This window comes from Monodon monoceros, unplaced genomic scaffold (genome assembly GCF_005190385.1).
Source record: "Monodon monoceros isolate NGI ecotype Baffin Bay Population unplaced genomic scaffold, NGI_Narwhal_1 Super_Scaffold_15, whole genome shotgun sequence".
NCBI lineage: Eukaryota > Metazoa > Chordata > Mammalia > Artiodactyla > Monodontidae > Monodon > Monodon monoceros.
This window is the reverse complement of record NW_021703771.1, coordinates 9,287,195-9,309,972: the sequence shown is the minus strand read 5'-3', so window position 1 is coordinate 9,309,972 and position 22,778 is coordinate 9,287,195. Positions and strand designations below refer to the sequence as shown.

The following is a 22,778-nucleotide window of genomic DNA, read 5'->3' as shown; positions in this document are numbered from 1 at the left end:
CATGATGTTTGCCTCCAGAGTAAGAGGAACTCAATAAATATTTAGTAAATAAATAAAGAATTCTTTCCAGAACATTGGCGACAGAGTGAGAAACATGGGGCCGGAACTCCTGGAAATCTCTGATGTGAGTGGGTGCTTTCTAGAATGTGCTTGTGCCTGTCTGCAGAGAGGCCGAGGCTGAGGAGGGGAGGGTGGCAGCTTTATGATGGGGGGGTACCCGAGGAGGAGGGACATAGGGTGAAGGACACGTTGGAGGGTTGGCCTTGGCCGTGTGAGAGGAAGGCAGGGCTGGAAAGCTCAGGCTAGTTCCCGTCAACAGTGAAGGACAAAGGAGGGTCACCTGTGCGGAGCAAAGGGCCTGGAACAGGAAAGGCCCAGGCTGTGAGGCTGTGAGAGGGAACTGGCAGTAGAACCCAGCAGCCAAGTGAATCAGATGCCACCAGCAGTATGGGTAGAGGATTCTCAAAGGAATTCCTTGAGATTGCAGAAACAGCATTCCTGGCTCCATTTTATTACAGGTTCCTAATTTTAAATACGTGGGAAAGATTTTAATCTATTATACCTGTTCTGCTTAATCTTAATCTTAATTAAGATAGCTTAATCCTTTCCAGTAGTTTATGAATAATAATAAAGGGAAGGAGAAATGTCATGGTTTGGTCACAGCAATAACTTTGCACTTCTCCGTCTGCTTTCCATTCCGATCACACATCTGAGCTGTTCTCCTTGTGTCTCAGTGCTCAGAGTGGTTTTTTTTTTTTTTTTTTGCGGTACGTGGGCCTCTCACTGTTGTGGTCTCTCTCGTTGCGGAGCACAGGCTCCGGACGCGCAGGGTCAGCGGCCATGGCTCACAGGCCCAGCCGCTCCTCAGCATGTAGGATCTTCCTGGACCGGGGCATGAACCCGTGTCCCCTGCATCGGCAGGCGGACTCTCAACCACTGCGCCACCAGGGAAGCCCAGTCTTAATGTTTTTGAGGAACCTCTATACTGGTTTCCATAGTGGCTTCACCAATTTACCTTCCCACCAACAGTGCATGAAGGTTCCTAAGGGGGTCCTTTAAGGGAAGAAGATTCATGTTGACAGTTGTCAACAATCTCCTTCCCCCCTCCCCTCCCCTCCCCTTCCCCTTCCCCCCTCCCCTCCCCTTCCCCTTCCCCCCTCCCCTCCCCTTCCCTCCTCTTTGCTCTTTTTCTCGTCTTTCGAGTCTCTTTTCTTCCCTTCTCTTCTCTTTGGGCCACTTCCTGAGCATACGGTTTCAGATAGTGGGTAGTCACAGAATCTGCACAGTCAATTTTGAAATTTGGTCACCTTGAACTAGTACATCAGAAAGAGTTTTGATCTCCAAACATCAGAAACTCCCGTGTTGGTGGTATCATAAAATTTGGGTTCTGCTGTGGCAGGGAGCTCAGGGCATTAGCATTCCATACTGGTCTTCCAGGACTGTGGTCAAATATGTAGTAATAGTGGTGACTAACATCTGTCTAGTGCTTGATAAAGTACATCTACATGTCCTAATCTCACTTAATACACACAGCAACTTTGTGTTTGGGTACTATTCTTTTCTCAGCTTTACAGAGATATTAAATAATTGATTAATATCACACCTCCACTAACAATGGGGCTGGAACCCTGGTCTCCTCTGACTATAATACATTTTTTTTTTCAATACAGCACGTGCTCAGTGCTTATGGAGTAATACTGAGCAAAAGTGTCCAGAGTTGCATGTGCGGTGACAATTTTCAAGGAACAGACATCTTAGGAAAGAGTTCCCCACAGAGACTTATAACCAGTATAGCCCATAAATGCCCTTAAGGTAGGCGTGGCACTTGGAGGGGTTACTAACCACTCGGCTGTTTTGGGGGGTAATGGCTGGGGTATGTGTGTCTCAGTTTTCACTTGGTCGTTAATAATCTTGAATGGTTAGAAGTAAAGTAAGGCTTGGATACCATCAGGTAATGCATTGGTAAGAAACACAACTTTAATTAACTGTACCAGCAGATACAGTTAATTATCCGACTCAGATAAGTCAGAAAGCAACAGCTTATATGAAGTGGAAGAAAACATTTTGTCCTGGTGAACCTGATGGGAGGAGGGTTGATTCTCAGAAGGGTAACAGATGTTATCAGTGACAAGGGTATCTTAGCTCTTTCCACAAATGTGCACCATTTCCTATTCTTAGACTTTGCAGGGGGATGAAACTCATGGCATATATTTGGGCTGTACAACCTGTTGAATGCAGAGCCTCCCATACTGATGCTTGGAGAAAGATTGTCTGGTTTTTAGCATGAATTCTGGGACTAACTCTGGCCGACATCAAATCCTCTACATGTCTGAAGGAATCATCTCAGGCACAGGTCTCAGGTGGAGGCTGTACTTTTCAGATGCTTTCTCAAGAGTAGATTTATACCATCTGCTGTTGTTTGCGTCTTTAAAAAAACCCGTAACACTGTCTTCGTCACAGGAATGGTGGTAAATAGGAAGAGGACAAGCTGGCCTTCAAGAATAGGTCATTACCAGGAAAAATTACTTCAGGAGGATGGGATCTTAAGTTGTTTCAGCCAATCAAAAGGAAGAAAATAATAACAGGAAAGAAGGAGATCATAATAAAACATAACTGCGGGAAAACCTGTTTTTAAATTACTTCAGAATAAACCTAAAGCAACTGGAAAGGAGGATAATAATAATAGGAAATAACATTAAATGGAACTCCGCCCAGCAACCAGAAGGTCCTCTTGTCCCGGAGCCGCAGCTAGGGCCTCAGCCTCCCCTCTCCCCCGGCACGTCCACTGTCATCAACGCCTCTTCAGTTGCTCCTTCAGAAGCCAGAACATCTTTTCAGCGAAACCCCAGTTCCCACGCCCCTTCTGCACTTAAGCTGTGGGTGTGCCAGGAAGGTACCGCTCTGTGTTCCTTGGCTGTAGTGGTTCTCCCACCTCACATCCACGGCAGCCGCATCTGTGGCTGGGTACCTGCCATGCGCTAGGACCAGCCTTTTGTATCGATTATCCCACTTACTCAGTGGGCCGAGTACTGTTGTTCGCTAGTATGGAATTGTTTTCAGGTATCAAAGTTCTCCGAGTTGTTACTGGCTCTGAGCAGTGCTGATGGCACTATGTGTCCCTCCTGCAGTTGGTTTGGGTACAGCCCTCAGCACCTTCTTAATGGAAGGGCTTTCGTATTTAATATTTAGAATTCACTGGGACACTGGATCCATAGCCTACAAATGGCATTTTAATGTCGATACTTCGGGCATTTTTTTTTTTTTTTTAAGAAATTAGGATTTCCTTTTTTTTTGTTGTTTTTTCACCAAAGCCTAGCACTAAGAAACACTCCAGTGCAGTATGCTTTCATTTCCCTATGTATTCTGGATACTTCCTTAGTTAGCAAGGTGTCCATTACATGCAACATGGACAATTTTATCTTTATTTTATTTTTTTTAACATCTTTAGTGGAGTATAATTGTTTTGCACTGGTGTGCACTGGTGTGTTAGTTTCTGTTGTATAACAAAGTGAATCAGCTATATGTATACATAACATCCCCATATCTCTTCCCTCTTGCGTCTCCCTCCCTCCCATCCTCCCTATTCCATCCCTCCAGGCGGTCACAAAGCACCAAGCTGATCTCCCTGTGCGATGCACCTGCTTCCCACTAGCTATCTAGTTTACATTTGGTAGTGTATTTATGTCCATGCCACTCTCTCACTTCAAACATGGACAATTTTGACTAAAAAGTAACCAGACATAGATTTCATTAAGGTCTTCATTAACATATAATAAAAGGTACATTCAGTATTTTAAATTTGTTTTACTTCACACTGGAGACCTAGTATGTTCTTATAAGGAATAGAACTAATAAGTTCTCTTGTTTGCTTTTTGTGGCTTCAGACGATTTCATGAATGAATCAGTTAATATCAACAAACCCACTGTGGACCAACAAGGCCTTTTTTATTCCTAGAAGCTCAACACCTTAGAAAATTTTTATTCTTGTATTCAAGGCTAGACTTTTTTTTTTCTTTAAAGAGACATAGTTAGGCCATTCAAAGATCCTGTTAAGTACAGGTTAAACTTCAGTCAAATAGCACTACTGGAATGAAATCAATGAATAGATGTTGCTTTTCCCTGAAACGAACAGAGATGAACCTTTGGAAACCTGCTCCATGGGTTGTTCCGGCAAAAGAAACAAGCTGGTGACTAAGTGAGAGGCACATTCAGAGCTTCCCACACACTGTTCAACACACAGCGCAGCGATTCTGATTAGTAGGAAGGAGAAAGGAAGACGGAAGGCCAGAAGGCCAGAGAGCTGCCAGGTGGACCCACCAACAGATGCACCTCAGAGAAGGGGCTTCTGAGTGTCCCATCACTCACGCACGTTAGAATTATCACAGAGGCGCAAAATCTAAACTTCCAATTCAAATCGCTGCTTTGAAGCCTGGGATAATCAGTTGTCTTCCCCCTGCTGGCTAGAAAAGCCTCCTGTTTGCTCAGTTTACACAGTTTATCCCACCGCGAGTCACAGATATTCATTTGTTCTCTACACATAAGAAGTGTTTTAAGAATGTCAGATGACTGCTCTCTTCTGGGTTTTCCACTTTTCCTCCTTTCAAAGTGGCCATTATTGTTTGTGGGGTAGGGGAAGGAGTTGGAAACCAAATTGTTAAACCAACAGAATGCTTTGTTATCAGTGGCACAATCTTGGAGACATTTAACTCTGATAATTTAAGGAAAAAAAAAATCTTAATCTTCAGATGAATATATTTTTGATTTTTATTCATATTACTGCTGCTATGCAACCCACAAACATACCAAGTTCTGCTTACTACAGGCCCTGCCGAGTTATCCACGTCCTTGACAAGAGATCTAGTTCTCGCTGAGGAGCTTCTGACAAATAGCGGAACAATGCAACAACTGGGAACTTAAAAATCTGTGTTCCACAAAGCAAACTGGCAAACGAACTTACCAATGTTTTAATCACAGTTTAAGAAGATGACAGATTTTTATTTTGGCGACAATCTAGCACTCAAGAATTATTGCCGATGATTTAGAAGAGAACAAATTTGTTGGACCAAAGAGACAGGGAAAGTCTTCAAACAACTATAACTGCTCTTGTATTTTCACCCTTTTGGAATGCCTTAAGGAATAGAATTTAAAAAATGTAGTTTACACATTGCATAAAGCACTCCTTTATCCTATGACATTCTTAATAGGGTACACGTTTCATTGACTGTTTTATAGATTCTTTACACTGTAAAGACAATTTTTGCTTTGATGGAAAACTATGTGTTGTTTAGAGTACGCTCTTCCAGGTTCTCAGTTCCTGCTTTTATGGGGCGGGCTCTGCACCTTTCAGGCCTTTGAGCTATTTTAGGACTACATAAGTTGTAGCAGCAATGCAAAATAATTCTTGTTTACAGACGTGTAGGTACATTCTGTCTGGTGCGGGTTCCTCTGACTTTCCTCTTTCACTGTGGAAGAAGCCAGGTGTGCCTCTGTTTGCACATTCGTTTGAATACTTAAAAGTTTAAATAAAATCTTGAGGACATGTTTATTTTCTACCTGTATGAGAGTCGTGATTTTACTTTTATTTGTTTGGAAAACTATCCTTTAACAACAATATAAAGGAAAAAGAGTTTTATGAGTGGAAAGTTTTGAAATTCAGGGTCTATAGTCTCTGATCTCAGAGATGGTTACCACTCTTCTCTTTCTCCCTTTTTGTACCATAATTTTACTTTTCTTTCATTCAGCTAGTACTCCTTTTTTCCTTTTTTATTTTAAACCTCAGATAAACTTTTTGACAAGTGGCCAAACAATGCAACCATTTGTACTTTAAAGCTGTGCTCCACAGTTAAAACGAACAAGCCCATGAACATTTTAATCGCGGTTAAAAAATTACTTGTCTTTATTGTGGCAACAGTGTAGCATGCAAGAAATACTACTGATGATTTGTTAGAGAACTTAACTTTGTTGGATTTAACAGGGGAAACTCTTTAGATAATTATAAGCGCTGTACATTTTCACTTAACTCCCTTTTGGAAGTTCATCGTTTTATTGGGACCACCCATGGGAATCCCTACACTACATTCAAAGGAAACATCTCACAGCATCCAATAAACACAAGCAGGCGCTCACACTCACCGTGCCCCACCAGAGCGCGTCCGCGTAGGTGGAGAATTCCTTATTGGCGTCCTTTTCCACCAGGTAGACAAGGAAAGACGAAAAAATCAGAACCAAAAATCCTATGTACCAAGCTGTGATTAATTCCTAGATATAAAAGGAATGAGAGGTTTTTAGAGGTGAAAAATCTTTGAAAAAGGGAAAAAAAAATACAAGCATGATTCCGTGCGTTTGACTACTGCTTGGATACTTATGATGACTTTCACATAATCCACTACACCTTGTGTCCCACATTGCTTTAACCAATTACTGAAAAGATTAAGTTTGCTTTCGATGGGTTTAGTAAATATCATGGCAGCAAGGGAAGAAGTTAAGAACACCCTGCCCGCACCTGGGCGAGGGCACCCCCACCTTGCTGTGCGCGTAGACCACGGAGCCCAGCAGCTTCCAGGTGCCGCCGCGCCTGTCCATGCGCACCATGCGCAGGATCTGCAGGAAGCGCAGGCTGCGCAGCGCCGACGTGGCGAAGATGTTACCCTGAGTTTTGGCAGAAACTACCGCTATGGAGGCGATGAGAACGATGGTATCTGAAAGAAAGAGGGTGAAGCAGCCGTAAGTAGCACGACCGGGAGGTTTTAGTTTCCAAACCAGGATTTCAGAAAGGGTCCTTTTGACCTGTTTGGGGCCCAGGGAACTGCTCTTGAGCCCTAGGCCGGCATGCGCCATGCGGGCTCTGTGATCGCCGAGGAGTGGAAGGCGGAGGACGTGGCCTCCTGCGCCTGCTGCCCCGGTCTGACCCTCGGCCGTTCTCTGCTTTAGCCACGCAGGTTTGGACCACTCGCCGTTTAACCTTCAAAGGCCTGGACACCGCCTTCGGAAGGTCCGGTGCTCGGAGGGCTTCGGGCTGGCGCAGCGTCCCCACGGCAGTCCTGGCGGCACGGGTGGTCCTGCCTGTAGGAAGGGGCTTCTGCCTCTGCCCCTGCCCAAGCACCGCGGCCTGCTGGCTGATGCCACAGAGAGTACATAGCCTGTCCAGATGCGAAAGGGCTACTTCGCATAATCATGTCTCCTGTTTTCTTGCCGAAGAAGCTGGTAGCTCTGTTCTGCAGAAAATTCACTTGTGTTGTGGAGTCTGCACCTTTGCAGCCTCTTAGACAAAGGCCCCAACTGAGCGGACCGCTCTAAGCGTTCTGCTCTGAGTGCTTTGTACGGCGCCAGTCAGTTCTGGGTAAGTTCTGTACACAAGTTAATTAACATTCCATTTATTACAATAGAGGAGGTGATCATACATACCACGCACTGCATGGGAATGGATATTTAATGTTTGACATATTGACGTCTGGCTTAAATCATATCTGCCCTTTTGTCAGCTAAAAAGAGCAGCTAAGGAGAGCATAGAAAAGATGAATGACTTAATCGCTCCAAGGGTAAACATCTGAGCGAGGGAAGGTAGGCTTTGAAGTGGGAGAGGTGAAGTGGGATGAATGGCTTCCAATGGAGATTTTACAGTAGGTTAGCTTGACCTGATCATCCTCAGTAAGATGTCCTTCCTGCTGCGAGTGGGCTGTGCATGACCAGGTGGCCACACTCCAAAGAAGAGCTCCACCTCAGGGGGTCGCAGTTACTGATGTTTCTGGGAGCCTCAGGGGTAACTGCTGTGTGAATGTGTATCCTCTGCCCAGCCCAGTCGTGCCTGCATTCAGGAAGGCCTGGCCTCTGGCGTGCACTAACAGCGTCCTTAGACTCACTCTCCTGGTGCCCTTTTGGGTCAGGACTTGGAGAGGGTCAGGGGCTGGCAGGACGTGGGTGAGCCAAAGGGATTCCTCCAGTCGCATCTGCACGCTGCGGGAGCTTGTGGCTGGGTGCACAGCCAGCCACAAATGCATCCTTTTCTCTCGCTCCATAGCTGTCGGAGATGAGAAGGAACTACCTACATTGATACGGACATCAAAGACGTTAAGCGAGTAAAGTCAGTCGCAAAGCAGTATGTACAATGTACTCTTATTTAATAACACATATATTATACACCTAGGAAAGACATGTGAGAATAGACACAGAATATTACTATGAATTCTCTCTGGGGTAGAGAGTTGTGGTGAGTATGTGGATAAAGGGACTTTCTAAGTTATTAATTTTGGTAATGTTGGAGTTTTATAACAATGAAAATGTCTTTTGAAGTCAGGAAAAAACTTTAAAAAAGAGTTAAATGTGAAAACATCTCTTGGTTTTCATCATTTGGAGGGACTTACTTCTAAGACAAGTGGTCTACAGACAAAGGGACACTCCTTATATGGCCCTGATGGATATACATTTTGCTTCTATTTCTCATTGTAGGCCTGCTTCCTCACAAGTGTACAAAGGAAAGAAAAAGGTACAATATTAGAAAAAATTGAAGTAAGTAAATGACCAGTAGGGGTGCAGAAAGCACAGACTTAAAATTTACTTTGTGCCAGGCACTTCCTTTAGTTCTATGTCTTTTACAAATGTTATATTATTTTAATTCTTATAACACCCCGTGTTGGTTAGGTATTCCACAGATGAAAAAAGCGAGACACAAAAAACATATATTGTATTAGTTTTAAAAAATCAGCTATAGGCCTGTTACACTACAGCACAAAAAGTATGCTATAAAGTCAGTTCATTAGAGAAAACCTAGAAAAAGGAACCCTGTAGGTTTGAGAAAATTTCAAAAATTATGCACACAGTGAATCATAATCTAAAGGTTTTAAGTCACATAATATGTAAAGGTAACCACAGATTAGATTTAATACGCTCATTTTAATTCAGATCAGAAAGTCAGAGTTCAATGAAATGAAGTCATAAATGAGCAACCACATGGCACACAATGAATGCACCCACAAAAATGTTTCTTGTTGGATTACAGTCATCCACGGGAATTTTGCTGTCAGTACCACCTAGATATTTCCCAGCTTAATATTTTAGAAGTTATGAGTACTCTTGACTTTCATTTTTATTTATGTATTTATTATTTTTGTAGACCATTACTTAGCAGAATGGAGGATCCACAAGGTTGGATACTTGTATCCGAAGTATCTAGAACAGTGCCTGAAACATGGTAGGCACTCAATAAATGTTTATAGAATAAACTTAGGTTAATAAACATTTAAAAGTAGCTTGAGCTTTGTTCTCTTACCACATCAGTGGCTTAATAACTGGAACATCAATCTAAAATACCTGTAAGTTAATCAAACCAGCACAGAATTCTACAGCAATATAATAATTCACAGCCGTCAGCCACTGATGTTTATAAAAAGGAAATCTCCCTAAGATTTACCTTTTATGACAGTGGGCAGCCGTGGTCTTTAAAGATGGCATCATAGGAGACCCCTGAACCACCGCCCTCCCAAAGACACACCAAATGAACAGCTACACACGCAGTAATTCCCTCGGCAGGAAATCCAGAAACTAGCCAAGGGGCTCCTATGCACTGGGAGAATGAGAAAACGCTCACATCAAAACGGCAGGAGAGGCTGAGATGCACTCGCCATAAACCCCAGTCCTAGCACACAGCAGGGACCTCCAACTCCCAGCTTTTCCCTGGGAGACTAAGGGTTTGAACCCCATTTTTAGTGCCCCAATTTTTAAGACTCCCACCAGAGGGATGGCCCCCCACCCCCAAACACCTAGCTCTGAAAGCCGCGGGGCTTGCATCTGTGAGCCCCACACACTACAGCAAACACAAAAGCAGGTATTAGCGGGCGTGAGCACTGGGCCTCTGCTCACCCACCACCCGTGTCCAGGCAGAAACGCCAGTCTCCCCGATCTTTCCTGAAAGGGTTCTACTTGCGTACTTTAAAAGCTGCTGCCTGCCAGTCAGGCCTCTAATTTTTAGCATCCAACTAGGGAGTGACTGCAGTTCTCTCCTGAGACCACAGAAGCCGGTGGACGCCTCCCCTGGCCTCTCCCTCTGGCCTGCTCCAGTTTGCCAGTATCTCCCTCAGGAAGCTTTTATACACATCTGGTGCCCCAGCTTTTGAGGCTGCTGCTTGACAGAAGAAGCCCTGGGTCACCTGGCTCTGACAGCCAGTGGGGCTTTCATTCAGGAGTCCCACAGGCCTGTAGCAAAGAAAGAAGTTCATAATGGGTTCCGGACCCCATAGCCCCCTCCCCCACTCCATGGCTGTATAACCGGGCCCAGTAGAGAGGGGACAGGTGAAATGCCCACCTCCCAGTTTCTCCTTGGATGGGGTCTAATGACACACTTTCCCCACTGCTCCTAAACTGGACCCTGTATCTAGGAGCTGACTGTGACCCTCCCCCTGGGACACTGATCGGTCTGGGCACATATTCAACCACTGGGCGCCACTAAAAACAGGGAAAGTGATTAGACAATCACATAGGTTTTAGAGACAACCAGAAGCCAAGGCTGGGCTGATTGATGACGTTCATCTCCCACACAAGATCAGTCTGTCAAGACTGGGGTAGGAGGCTGTTCATCTAACACACAGAAACCCACACAAAGAGTCAAGGAAAATGAAGAAACAAAGTAATATGTTCCAAACAAAAGAACAAGATAAACTACCAGAAGCAGATCTTAATGAAACAGACAACCTAGAAGAAATAGTTAAATTACTAGAAACATACAACCTACCAAGGCTAAATCAGGAAGAAATAGAAAAGCTGAACAGACCAATTACTAATAAAGAGATAGAATCAGTAATCAAAAACCTCCTAACAAACAAAAAAGTCCAGGACCAGAAGGCTTCACTGGTGAATTACACCAACATTTAAAGAGTAAGTGCCAATCCTTCTCAAACTCTTCCATAAAAAGAACAGAAGAGGAGGAAACACTTCCAAACTCATTTTATGAGGTCAGCATTACCCTGATATCAAAACCAGATAAGGACACCACAAGAAAATAAAAGTACATATGCCTGATGAATGTAAATGTAAAAGTCCTTAATGAAATCCCAGCAAACTGAATTCAACAGTACATTAAAAGGATCATACACCATGATCAAGTAGGATTTATTCCAGGGATGCAAGGACGGTTCAACATCTGCAAATCAATCAATGTGATGCACCACATGAACAAAAGGAAGGATAAAAATTATATGATCATCTCAATAGATACAGAAAAAGCACTTGACAAAATACACACACTTTCATGATAACAACTCTCAACAAAGTGGATATAGAGGGAATGCACCTCAACGTAATAAAGGCCACAAAACAAGCCCATAGGTAACATCATACTCAGTGGTAAAAAACTGAAAACTTTCCCTTTGTTTTGTTTCCCAGGAACAAATTATGATGCCCACTCTTGCCAGTTTTATTCACCTTAGTATTGGAAGTCTTAGCCATAGCAATTAGGCAAGAAAGAGAAATAAAAGTCATCCAAATCAGAAAGGAAGAAGTAAAACTGTCACTATTTGCAGATGACATATTATATATAGAAAACTCTAAAGACTCCACCAAAAACTGTTGGAAATAATAAATGAATTAAGCAAAGTTGCAGGACACAAAATAAATATTCAAAAATCAGTTGTGTTTCTATATACTAACAACAATTTATCAGAAAGAGATATTAAGGAAAAAATCCCATTTACAATAGCATCAAAAAGAATAAAATATTTAGGAAGGAGTTTGATCAAGGAGGTGAAAGATCTGTTCGGTGAAAACTATAAAACATTGATGAAAGAAAGTGAAGAAGACACTAATAAATGGAAAGATATTCTATGCTGATGGATTGGAAGAATTTGTATTGTTAAAATGTCCATACTACCCAAAGCAATCTACAGATTCAGTGCAATCTCTATCAAATTCCAGTGCTGTTTTTCACAGAAAAAGAACAGTCCCAAACTCGTATGGAATCACAAAGACCCTGAATAGCCAAAACAATCTTGAGAAGGAAGAACAAAACTAGAAACATCACACTTTCTCATTTCAAATTATATTACAAAGTTATAGTAATCAAAACAGTATGATATTGGCATAAAAACAGACACATAGGTCAATGGAACAGAATAGAGAGCCCAGAAATAAACCCACACATATATGGTGAGTTAATTAATGACAAAGGAGCCAAGAATATACAACGGGGAAAGGACAGTCTCTTCAATAAACGGTGTTGGGAAAACTGGACAGTCACACGCAAAAGAATGAAACTGGACCACTATCTTACACCACTCACAATAATTAACTCAAAATGGATTAAAGACAAATGTAACACCTGAAACTATAAAACTCCTAGAAGAACATGGGGGTAAGCTTCTTGACATTTGCCTTGGCAATGATTTTTTGGATTTGACACCAAAAGCAAAGGCAAGAAAAGCAAAAATTAACAAGTGAAACTACAGCAAACTGAAAAGCTTCTGTACAGCAAAGGAAACCATCAACAAAATGAAAAGGCAATGAAAGAGAGAAAATATTTTCAAATCACATAGCTGATAAGGAGTTAATATCCAAAATATACAAATAACTAATACAAATTCAATAGTAAATAAGAAAAAAGAATCCAAAACCCCAAACAATCAAATTAAAAATCAGGCAGTGGATCTGAACAGACATTTTCCCAAAGACAACATACAAATGGCCAACATGTATTGAAAAGGTGCTCAATATCACTAATCATTAGGGAATGCAAATCAAAACCTCATACCTGTTAAAATGCTATATCAGAAAGGCAGGAGATAAATGTTGGAGAGGATGTGGAGAAATGGGAACCCTCCTACACGGTTGGTGGGAATGTAAATTGGTACAGCCACTATGGAAAACAGTATGGAGGTTCCTCAAAAAATTAAAAATAGAACTATCACAGGACACAGCAATCCTATTTCTGGGTGTATATCCAAAGATAATTAAAACAGGATCTTGAAAGATGTCTGCACATCCGTGTTCACTGCAGCATTATTCTCAATAGCCAAGATATGGAAACAACCTAAGTGTCCATCAATGAATGGATGAATGGGTAAAGAAGAGCTATCTATCTATCTACCTACCTATCTATCAAAATATTGTACATCCATGAGAAAGAAGGAAATCCTAATGTCTACAAAAATGCGGATGGACCTCGAGGGCATTAAGCTAAGTGAAATAAGCCAGACAGAGAAAGACAGATACTGTATATCACTCATATGTGGAACCTAAAAAAGTAAAACTCATAGAAACCAAGACTAGAATCATGTTTACCAGGGGGTAGGGGGTGGGGAGAAATGGGGAGATGTTGGTGAAAGACTGCAAACTTCCAGTTATAAGACGAATAAGTTCTGGGGAACCTAATGTACAGCATGGTGATTATAGTTAATAATACTGTATTATATATTTGAAAGTTGCTAAGAGAGTGAATCTTAAATATTTTCGCCACAAAAAAGAAATGGTAATTATGCGACGTGATGGAGTTGTTATCTCACAATCATTTTGCAGTATGTAAGTGTATCAAATCGACAGATTGTACACAAACTTACACCATGTTTTTGTCAAGTACATTTCAATAAAGCTGGGGAAAAACTGGGTAGAACAGCTTAAGCTGCTCTAATAACAATTTAACTAATAACAATTAGTTATTTGTCCAAAATGTTTTTTGCAACATAGGAGCATTTGTTTTAAGTGAAGACAGCACCTGTAGGAATTACAGGTAGCCCTCAAGGCTCATTGGCTTCAGATTCATTTGTTCATCTGTTCGTGTATGAAGAAGTTAATTGAGGGTCAAGCATTGTATTAGACACTTGCATTAGAAATGAATATTCACTCATCAATCTGATCATCAATCTATTGCAAATGTTTATCAAGTCCCTACTGTGTACCAGGCATTGTGCCAAATGCTTTATGTGCACCAGTGGTTGTCAGTAGGGACAATTTTGCCCCCCGGGGGCATTTGGCAACGTCTGGAGACATATTTGGTTGTCATAACTGGGAAGGGGGTTGCTGCTGGCATCTAGTGGTGGAGGCCAGGGTTGCTTCAAAACATCCTACAATGCCGAGAACAGCCCTCTGAAAAAAGAATTACCAGTCCCCAGTGTTAGTAGTGCCAAGACTGGGAAACCCTGAAGTCCATCATTTCATTTAGTCCTCCCAACAGCCCTATGAGGGACACAGTATCATTCCTTTCTCCTCCTTACAAATGAAGAACTGAGGCTTGCGGGGGTCAACTAGCCATACCTACAAGTGGCTGAGCTGGCCCTTACCTGACTCCAAAGCTGTGCCCTTAAGAGTCATGGTACCCCATTCCTTGGATAAAGGAAATCTAGAGTGACATGGGCTGGGGGGTAGTGGTGGCGGGGAGGGTGAAAGGGATAGGCTGTAAAAGCAGGTGGAAACTAAAGCAAGAATAAATTGTTACGATAAAGCATTGACGAAAGAAAGAAGTGCAGGGAGAATAAAGCAGAAATAAAATGGCACTAAAACAGATGGTACCTTTACGGATACATCCAGAGACAGTGGGGTTAGAGAAAGAAACACAACTGCTAATAAACAAGGAGGAGCTCCAAGCTGCATGAAGAAAAAAAAAAAAGTGTAATCTGGAGCTCTTAAATGCCCTCCCAACGGAAACAGTGAGGAACAAGTCAGGAAGCAGGGAAGAAACAGTTACTGATGACAGGCAGCCCATTAGGGATGTGGAATATAGGCTTATAAGCTATTAGGAAGTAGGCTCACATATCCACTGAGTCACTTAGAATGTTTTATGGATGAATTCTTGAGACTTGAGGAGACTGCAAAGATTTGAATGAAGTAAATACTGTGATATTTAAGACACGTAGGGTGTGTATGAGGTTATAATTAGACCCCTCTGGAACTTTGCTCCAGGATTAGTCAGCAAAATCAATACAAATTGATCACCCCGGATGCTGAGTAAAAGGGATTAGTCACTGAAATACTGAAAAGCCCTCATTATAAGGTGGATTCACATCCAAGGTTACCCTATCATGGACCTAAGATTGGGTTAAAGCAGGGTCAATTGTATATCTGAACTTGGCGGGCGGTGTTTTGTTGCTACAATTACGTGACGCAATGCATCTATCAGAAAGTATATTTTAGTATGCTTGGCCTAATTTAAAATCATAAAGGGAAGAACTAAATCACATGGATTAAACAAAGCACAGCTGAACACTTTTATACTAGTAATTGTTAGGAGAGATAAGTTTTCTAGAGGTGAACCACAAAGGGGGTACATCTTGACATCTAGAAACTGTCTGGAGACTTCAGGTTTTAAGAATTTTTGTAAATTATGTTAGAGTCTCAGAAAGATTCCCCTAATAGCTAACATAAATTTCCCTCTTGCACTTTAAGGTCATTTCATCTTCTTGCCTCTGGGCAAAACAGAAGTGCAACAATTACTACATTCCTGGTGATTCTACCCTCTCCCACCTCCATTTTTGTTCTAATTCCTTGAGCTCTTTTCAGTGACTTCACTATAAGCTAAAATTTGGATAATTTTAATGAAATATCTGTTTTAAAATTATAAAAGTAATAGCTGCTATAAAATGTCAAAACCTTAGACATACGTATAAGAAGTAAATTTATTTAATTAGCTAATTCTTTACTAAGGAGCTGTAAGTTCTTTAATTTTTGCTATTAAAATGATGCTGAAATGAATAGCCTTGTACACAAATTTTTGTAGGTATTCTCTTTAAGGATACATTCCTGGAGATTGGATTGCTGGGTTGAAGGCTGGCACATTTTGAGTTTTGCTATCAAAGTGCCCTCCAAATGGTGGTAACAATGTATGAAAGTATTTATCTCTCCTTGCTAATAAAAAGCAATGCTAATAAAATAACGATAGTGATAATAATAGCTAAAATTTACTGTTTACTGTGTAATACTGTTCTAAGCATTTTCAAGTATTACGTGGAATATTATAAATTTGTAATCTTTGCTAATATGATAGACAAAACATCACCTTTTTTTTTTTTTTAACAGATTCATGTCATGAAGAAGTCATAGAAGGCAAGTCATCAAGAAGGCCTTTGCCCAAGATTATGAAACTACTTTCCTAGATTCTGTCTGGTGTATTTAGCTGCTCACTTAGTTAACATATGTACTCTGTTTGGCATGTCCTTTGTGGCAACGGTAGCTAGCTGTCCTCCACAGATACATGCTTATCTTCTGAGGCACAGAACTACCCCTGGGAAGCGGCTGCCTACCAGGGACGTCATTTCCCAGGTCCGCTCGCCTCTGGGTGGGGGAATGTGACCCGTCCTAGCCGATGGAAGGTGAGTGGAGATGGTGTGTGCCTCTTCCGGGCTGAGGGGAAGCAGATGGCCTTAGGGGCTGTCTTTTCCCGTCTGCCAGCTCATGTGGGCCTTCAGGATGTTCTTAGGGGCCAGATGCTGAAGATGGCGGGGCCTTGTCAGCCAGGTCCTGAGTGACCGCATGCAGCAGGGCTTCTACCACACACCCTAGCCCCAGCGAGAAGCACCTTCATTGGACTCTCAAATGCAAGGAAGAAATGAACTTCTAATTTGAGAAGTTACTGGAATTTGAGGATTTGTATGTTATAACAATTAGCATTACTCTAACTGAGACATCCTTAACTTTTATGAAATTTATGTTTGTCTCTGTGGTGAAGTAGAGAACTAATCTTTCTTTTTATCCTATGTGATAGCCAGTTTTTCCAATACCACCTAAATAAAAAGCCTATTCTTTTCCAAATGTCTCCATATACTCATGGAGAGGTCTATTTCTAGATTCTTTCTGTTCTATTCCCTATGCGTCATCAGTATGACACTAGATATTAGACAGGGTAATATCCCTTCAATGTTACTCCTTTGTAAAAAAAGATTATGAATTATTCTAAACCTATTTATTTCTCCAGGTAAATTTCAGAATAAATGTACCCGTTAAAACCCCAGCATCCTGATACAGACTGCACGTTTGATTTTAGGTGAGCATCTTCTCTACTGCTTCCTTCATCTCACATCCAGCGAGCTGTGTACTTCTGCTGCTTCTGCTCCAAATATCTCCCCTCTCTCCCTCCTCCCACTGGTCCTGTGTCCCCCGGCTAAGGGCGAGGCTCCCTCTCTCCCGGCCACGCCACAGACTCCAAACAGCTCTTCTCACTCCTGTCTTTGCTTTCTCTAAACTCTTGTGTATTTTTTTGCCAGATTAAAATGTTAAAGTGATAACATTACTTCTCTGATCAAAAAAAGTTTGTTTTTCTTTTCCAATACTTAGAACAAAGATCGAATTCTGCTTCCCAGCTTCAAAGTGCTCTACAGAATGCTGCTCTTTCTGGAAAGCCCTTCCCCTTCCCCGTGTGGCCACCTCTCAGCTGCTGCTAGGGCTCAGCCCAGGTGCCAACTTGTCAAGGAGGCTGCCCTCACGCACTGGTGCCCGGGGCTCTGGGTGCACTCCTGTCACTCTTACGACCACTGTCAGTACCATCTGCTTGCCTGCCGGTCTCTCCCAGGAACTGTAAGACGCTGAAGGCAGTCAAAACACTTATTTCTCCCTGTAACCTCAGTGCCTGCTCAGTACCTGCCATGGTAAGATGTTCAGTACTGATCTGACGGGTTATTTGCTTAGAGTGAGCACAGAGACAGAACAACACTTCATAATTTCAAGGGTCTTAGAAACAATACAGTTAAAGAGCCATCATCTTGCAGTTGAGAAGCACGAATATACAAAATATATACAAGTAAAAAAATGTTAAAAAAGACCTTCAAGATGGCAGAGGGGTAAAACGTGGAGATCACCTTCCTCCCCACAGATACACCAGAAATACATCTACATGTGGAACGACTCCTACAGAACACCTACTGAACACCGGCAGAAGGCCTCAGACCTCCCAAAAGGCAAGAAAGTCCCCACGTACCTAGGTAGGGCAAAAGAAAAAAGAATAAACAGAGACAAAAGGATAGGGCCGGGACCTGCACCAGAGGGAGGGAGCCGTGAAGGAGGAAAGGTTTCCACACACTAGGAGCCCCTTCGTGGGCGGAGACTGTGGGTGGCGGAGCGGGGAAGCTTCGCAGCTGCGGGGGAGAGCGCAGCAACAGGGGTGCGGAGGGCAAAGCGGAGAAGTTCCCGCACAGAGGATCGGTGCCGACCGGCACTCACCAGCCCGAGAGGCTTGTCTGCTCATCCGCTGGGGCGGGCGGGGCTGCGAGCTGAGGCTCGGGCTTCGGTCGGAGCGCAGGGAGAGGACTGGGGTTGGCTGCGTGAACAGAGCCTGCAGGGGGTTAGTACGACACGGCTGGCCGGGAGGGAGTCCGGGGAAAAGTCTGGACCTGCCGAAGAGGCAAGAGACTTTTTCTTCCCTTTGTTTCCTGGTGCGTGAGGAGAGGGGCTTAAGAGCGCTGCTTAAAGGAGCTCCAGAGACGGGCGCGAGCTGCGCCTAAAAGCGTGGACCCCAGAAACGGGCACGAGCCGTGGCCATCAGCGCGGACCCCAGAGACGGGCGTGAGCTGCGCCTATCAGTGCGGACCCCAGAGACGGGCATGAGATGCTAAGGCTGCTGCTGCTGCCACCAAGAAGCCTGTGTGTGAGCACAGGTCACTATCCACACCTCCCTTCCCGGGAGCCCGTGCAGCCCACCACTGCTAGGGTCCCGGGATCCAGGGACAACTTCCCCGGGAGAATGCACGGCGTGCCTCAGGCTGGTGCAACGTCACGCCGGCCTCTGCCACTACAGGCTCGCCCCACACTCCGTGCCCCTCCCCCCCCCCCCCCCGAGTGAGCCAGAGCCCCCGAATCAGCGGCTCCTTTAACCCCGTCCTGTCTGAGTGGGAACAGACGCCCTCAGGTGACCTACACGCAGAGGCGGGGCCAAATCCAAAGCTGAGCCTCGGGAGCTGTGCAAACAAACGGAAAGGGAAATCTCTCCCAGCAGCCTCAGGAGGAGCGCATTAAATCTCCACAATCAACTTGATGTACCCTGCATCTGTGGAATACATGAATAGACAACGAATCATCCGAAAATTGAGGCGGTGGACTTTGGGAGCAACTGTAGACTTGGGGTTTGCTTTCTGCATCTAATTTGTTCCTGGTTTTATGTTTATCTTAGTTTAGTATCTAGAGTTTATTATCATTGGTAGATTTGTTTATTGATTTGGTTGCTTTCTTACTTTTTTCTTTATTTATAGATATATATACATTTTTCCTTTTTCTCTTTTCGTCAGGGTATGTGTATCCTTTTTTGTATGATTTTGTCTGTTTAGCTTTGCTTTTACCATTTGTCCCAGAGTTCTGTCTGTTCCTTTTTTATTCTGTTTTTTATTACTTTTTACTTTTTAAATTTTAAATAATTTTTTTATTTTAATAACTTTATTTTCCTTCCTTCCTTCCTTCCTCCCTTCCTCCCTTTTCTTTCTTTCTTCCTTTCTTTCTTTTTTTCTCCCTTTTCTTCTGAACCGTGTGGCTGACAGGGTCTTGGTGCTCCGGCCGGGTGTCAGGCCTGTGCTTCTGAGGTGGGGGAGCCGAGTTCTGGACACTGGTCCACCAGAAACCTCCCGGCTCCACAAAATAGCAAATGGCGAAAGCTCTCCCAGAGATCTCCATCTCAATGCTAAGACCAGCTCCACTCAATGATCAGCAAACTCCAGTGTTGGACACCCTATGCCAAACAACTAGCAAGACAGGAACACAGCCCCATCCATTAGCAGAGAGGCTGCCTAAAATCATAATAAGGTCACAGACACCCCAAAACACACCACGGGATGTGGTCCTGCCCACCGGAAAGACGAGATCCAGCCTCATCTACCAGAAAGTAGGCACTAGTCCCCTCCACCAGGAAGCCTACACAACCCACTGAACCAACCTACTGGGGGAAGACACCAAAAACAACGGGAACTACGAACTACAAACCTGCAGCCTGCGAAAAGGAGACACCAAACACAGTAAGTTAAGCAAAATGAGAACACAGAGAAACACACAGCAGATGAAGGAGCAAGACAAAAAACCCACCAGACCAAACAAATGAAGAGGAAATAGGCAGTCTACCTGAAAAAGAATTCAGAGTAATGATAGTAAAGGTGATCCAAAATCTTGGAAATAGAATGGAGAAAATAAACATTTAACAAGGACCTAGAAGAACTAAAGAGCAAACAAACAATGATGAACAACACAATAAATGAAATTAAAAATTCTCTAGTAGGAATCAATAGCAGAATAACTGAGGTAGAAGAACAGGTAAGTGACCTGGAAGAAAAAGAGTGGAAATAACTGCCACAGAGCAGAATAAAGAAAAAAGAATGAAAAGAATTGAGGATACTCTCAGAGACATCTAGGACAACATTAAATGCACCAATACTCAAATTATAGGGGTCCCAGAAGCAGAAGAGAAAAAGACAGGGACTGAGAAAACATTTGAAGAGATTATAGTTGAAAACTTCCCTAATATGGGAAAGGATTAGTCAATCAAGTCCAAGAAGTGCAGAGAGTCCCATACAGGATAAATGCAAGGAGAAACATGCCAAGATACATATTAATCAAACTATCAAAAGTTAAATACAAAGAAAACATATTAAAAGCAGTAAGGGAAAAGAAACAACATACGCGGGAATCGCCATAAGGTTAACAGCTGATCTTTCAGCAGAAACTCTGCAAGCCAGAAGGCAGTGGCAGGACATATTTAAAGTGGTGAAAGAGAAAAACCTACAACCAAGATTACTCCACCCAGCTAGCATCTCATTCAGATTCTGCAGAGAAATTAAAACCTTTACAGACAAGCAAAAGATAAGAGAATTCAGCACCACCAAACCAGCTTAACAACAAATGCTAAAGGAATTTCTCTAGGCAGGAAATACAAAAGAAGGAGAAGACCTACAATAACAAACCCAAAACAATTAAGAAAATGGTAATAGGAACATACATATCGATAACTACCTTAAATGTAAATGGATTAAATGCTCCAACCAAAAGACATAGACTGGGTGAATTGATAGAACAAAAAGATCCGTATATATGCTGTCTACAAGAGAACCACTTCAGACCTAGGGACATATACAGACTGAAAGTGAGGGGATGGAAAAAGATGTTCCATGCAAATGGAAATCAAAAGAAAGCTGGAGTAGCAATTCTCATATCAGACAAAATAGACTTTAAAATAAAGACTATTACAAGAGAGAAAGAAGGACACATAATGATCAAAGGATCAATCCAAGAAGAAGATATAACAATTGTAAATATTTATGCACCCAATACAGGAGCACCTCAATACATAAGGCAAATGCTAACAGCCATAAAAGGGGAAACTGACAGTAACACAGTCATAGTAGGGGACATTAAGACCTTATTTTCACCAATGGAGAGATCATCCAAAATGAAAATAAATAAGGAAACACAAACTTTAAATGATACATTAAACACGATAGACTTGATATTTATAGGACATTCCATCCAAAAAAAATAGAATACACTTTCTTCTCAAGTGCTCCTGGAACATTCTCCAGGATAGATCATATCTTGGGTCACAAATCAAGCCTTGGTAAATTGAAGAAAACTGAAATTGTATCGAGTATCTTTTCTGAGCACAATGCTATGAGACTAGATATCAATTACAGGAAAAAAATATGTAAAAAATACAAGCACATGAAGGTTAAACAGTACACTACTAAATAACCAAGAGATCACTGAAGAAATCAAAGAGGAAAACAAAAAATACCTAGAAACAAATGATAATGAAAACACGACGACCCAAAACCTATGGGATGCAGCAAAAGAGGTTCTAAGAGGAAAGTTTATAGCAATACAATCCTACCTCAAGAAACAAGAAACATCTCAAATAAACAACCTAACCTTACACCTAAAGCAATTAGAGAAAGAAGACCAAAAAACCCCCCAAAGTTAGCAGAAGGTAAGGAATCATAAAGATCAGATCAGAAATAAATGAAAAAGAAATGAAGGGAACAATAGCAAAGATCAATAAAACTAAAAGCTGGTTCTTTGAGAAGATAAAGTTGATAAACCATTAGCCAGACTCATCAAGAAAAAAAGGGAGAAGACTCAAATCAATGGAATTAGAAATGGAAAAGAAGTAACAACTGACACTGCAGAAATACAAAGAATCATGAGACATTACTACAAGCAACTATATGCCAATACAATGGACAAACTGGAAGAAATGGACAAATTCTTAGAAAAGCACAACCTTATGAGACTGAACCAGAAAGAAACAGAAAATATAAACAGACCAATCACAAGCACTGAAATTGAAACTGTGATTAAAAATCTTCCAACAAACAAAAGCCAAGGACCAGATGGCTCCACAGGCGAATTGTATCAAACATTTAGAGAAGAGCTAACACCCATCCTTCTCAAACTCTTCCAAAATATAGCAGAGGGAGGAACACTCCCAAACTCATTCTACGAGGCCACCACCACCCTGACACCAAAACCAGATGAAGATGTCACAAAGAAAGAAAACTACAGGCCAATATTACTGATGAACATAAATGCAAAAATGCTCAACAAAATACTAGCAAACAGAATCCAAGAGCACACAAAAAGGATCATACATCATGATCAAGTGGGGTTTATCCCAGGAATACAAGGATTCTTCAATATACACAAGTCAATCAATGTGATAAACCATATTAACAAATTGAAGGAGAAAAACTGTACGATCATCTCAATAGATGCAGAAAAAGCTTTTGACAAAACTCAACACCCATTTATGATAAAAACCCTCCAGAAAGTAGGCATAGAGGGAACTTACCTCAACATAATAGAGGCCATATATGACAAACCCACAGCCAACATCGTTCTCAATG

General features: G+C 42.3%; 1 protein-coding gene across 5 annotated transcripts in view; it reads right to left on the bottom strand.

Annotated features, from left to right (window-relative positions):
- KCNQ5 (potassium voltage-gated channel subfamily Q member 5) overlaps positions 1-22,778 on the bottom strand; it is a 577,457-nt gene that overhangs the window by 101,899 nt on the left and 452,780 nt on the right. For all 5 annotated transcript variants that reach the window (XM_029224298.1, XM_029224301.1, XM_029224302.1 and 2 more), the window contains exons 4-5: positions 6,523-6,698; positions 6,133-6,258 (exon numbers count right to left, since the gene is read on the bottom strand). In XM_029224298.1, coding sequence (XP_029080131.1) covers positions 6,133-6,258; positions 6,523-6,698 — 302 coding nt within the window. The remainder of the gene's footprint in view (positions 1-6,132; positions 6,259-6,522; positions 6,699-22,778) is intronic.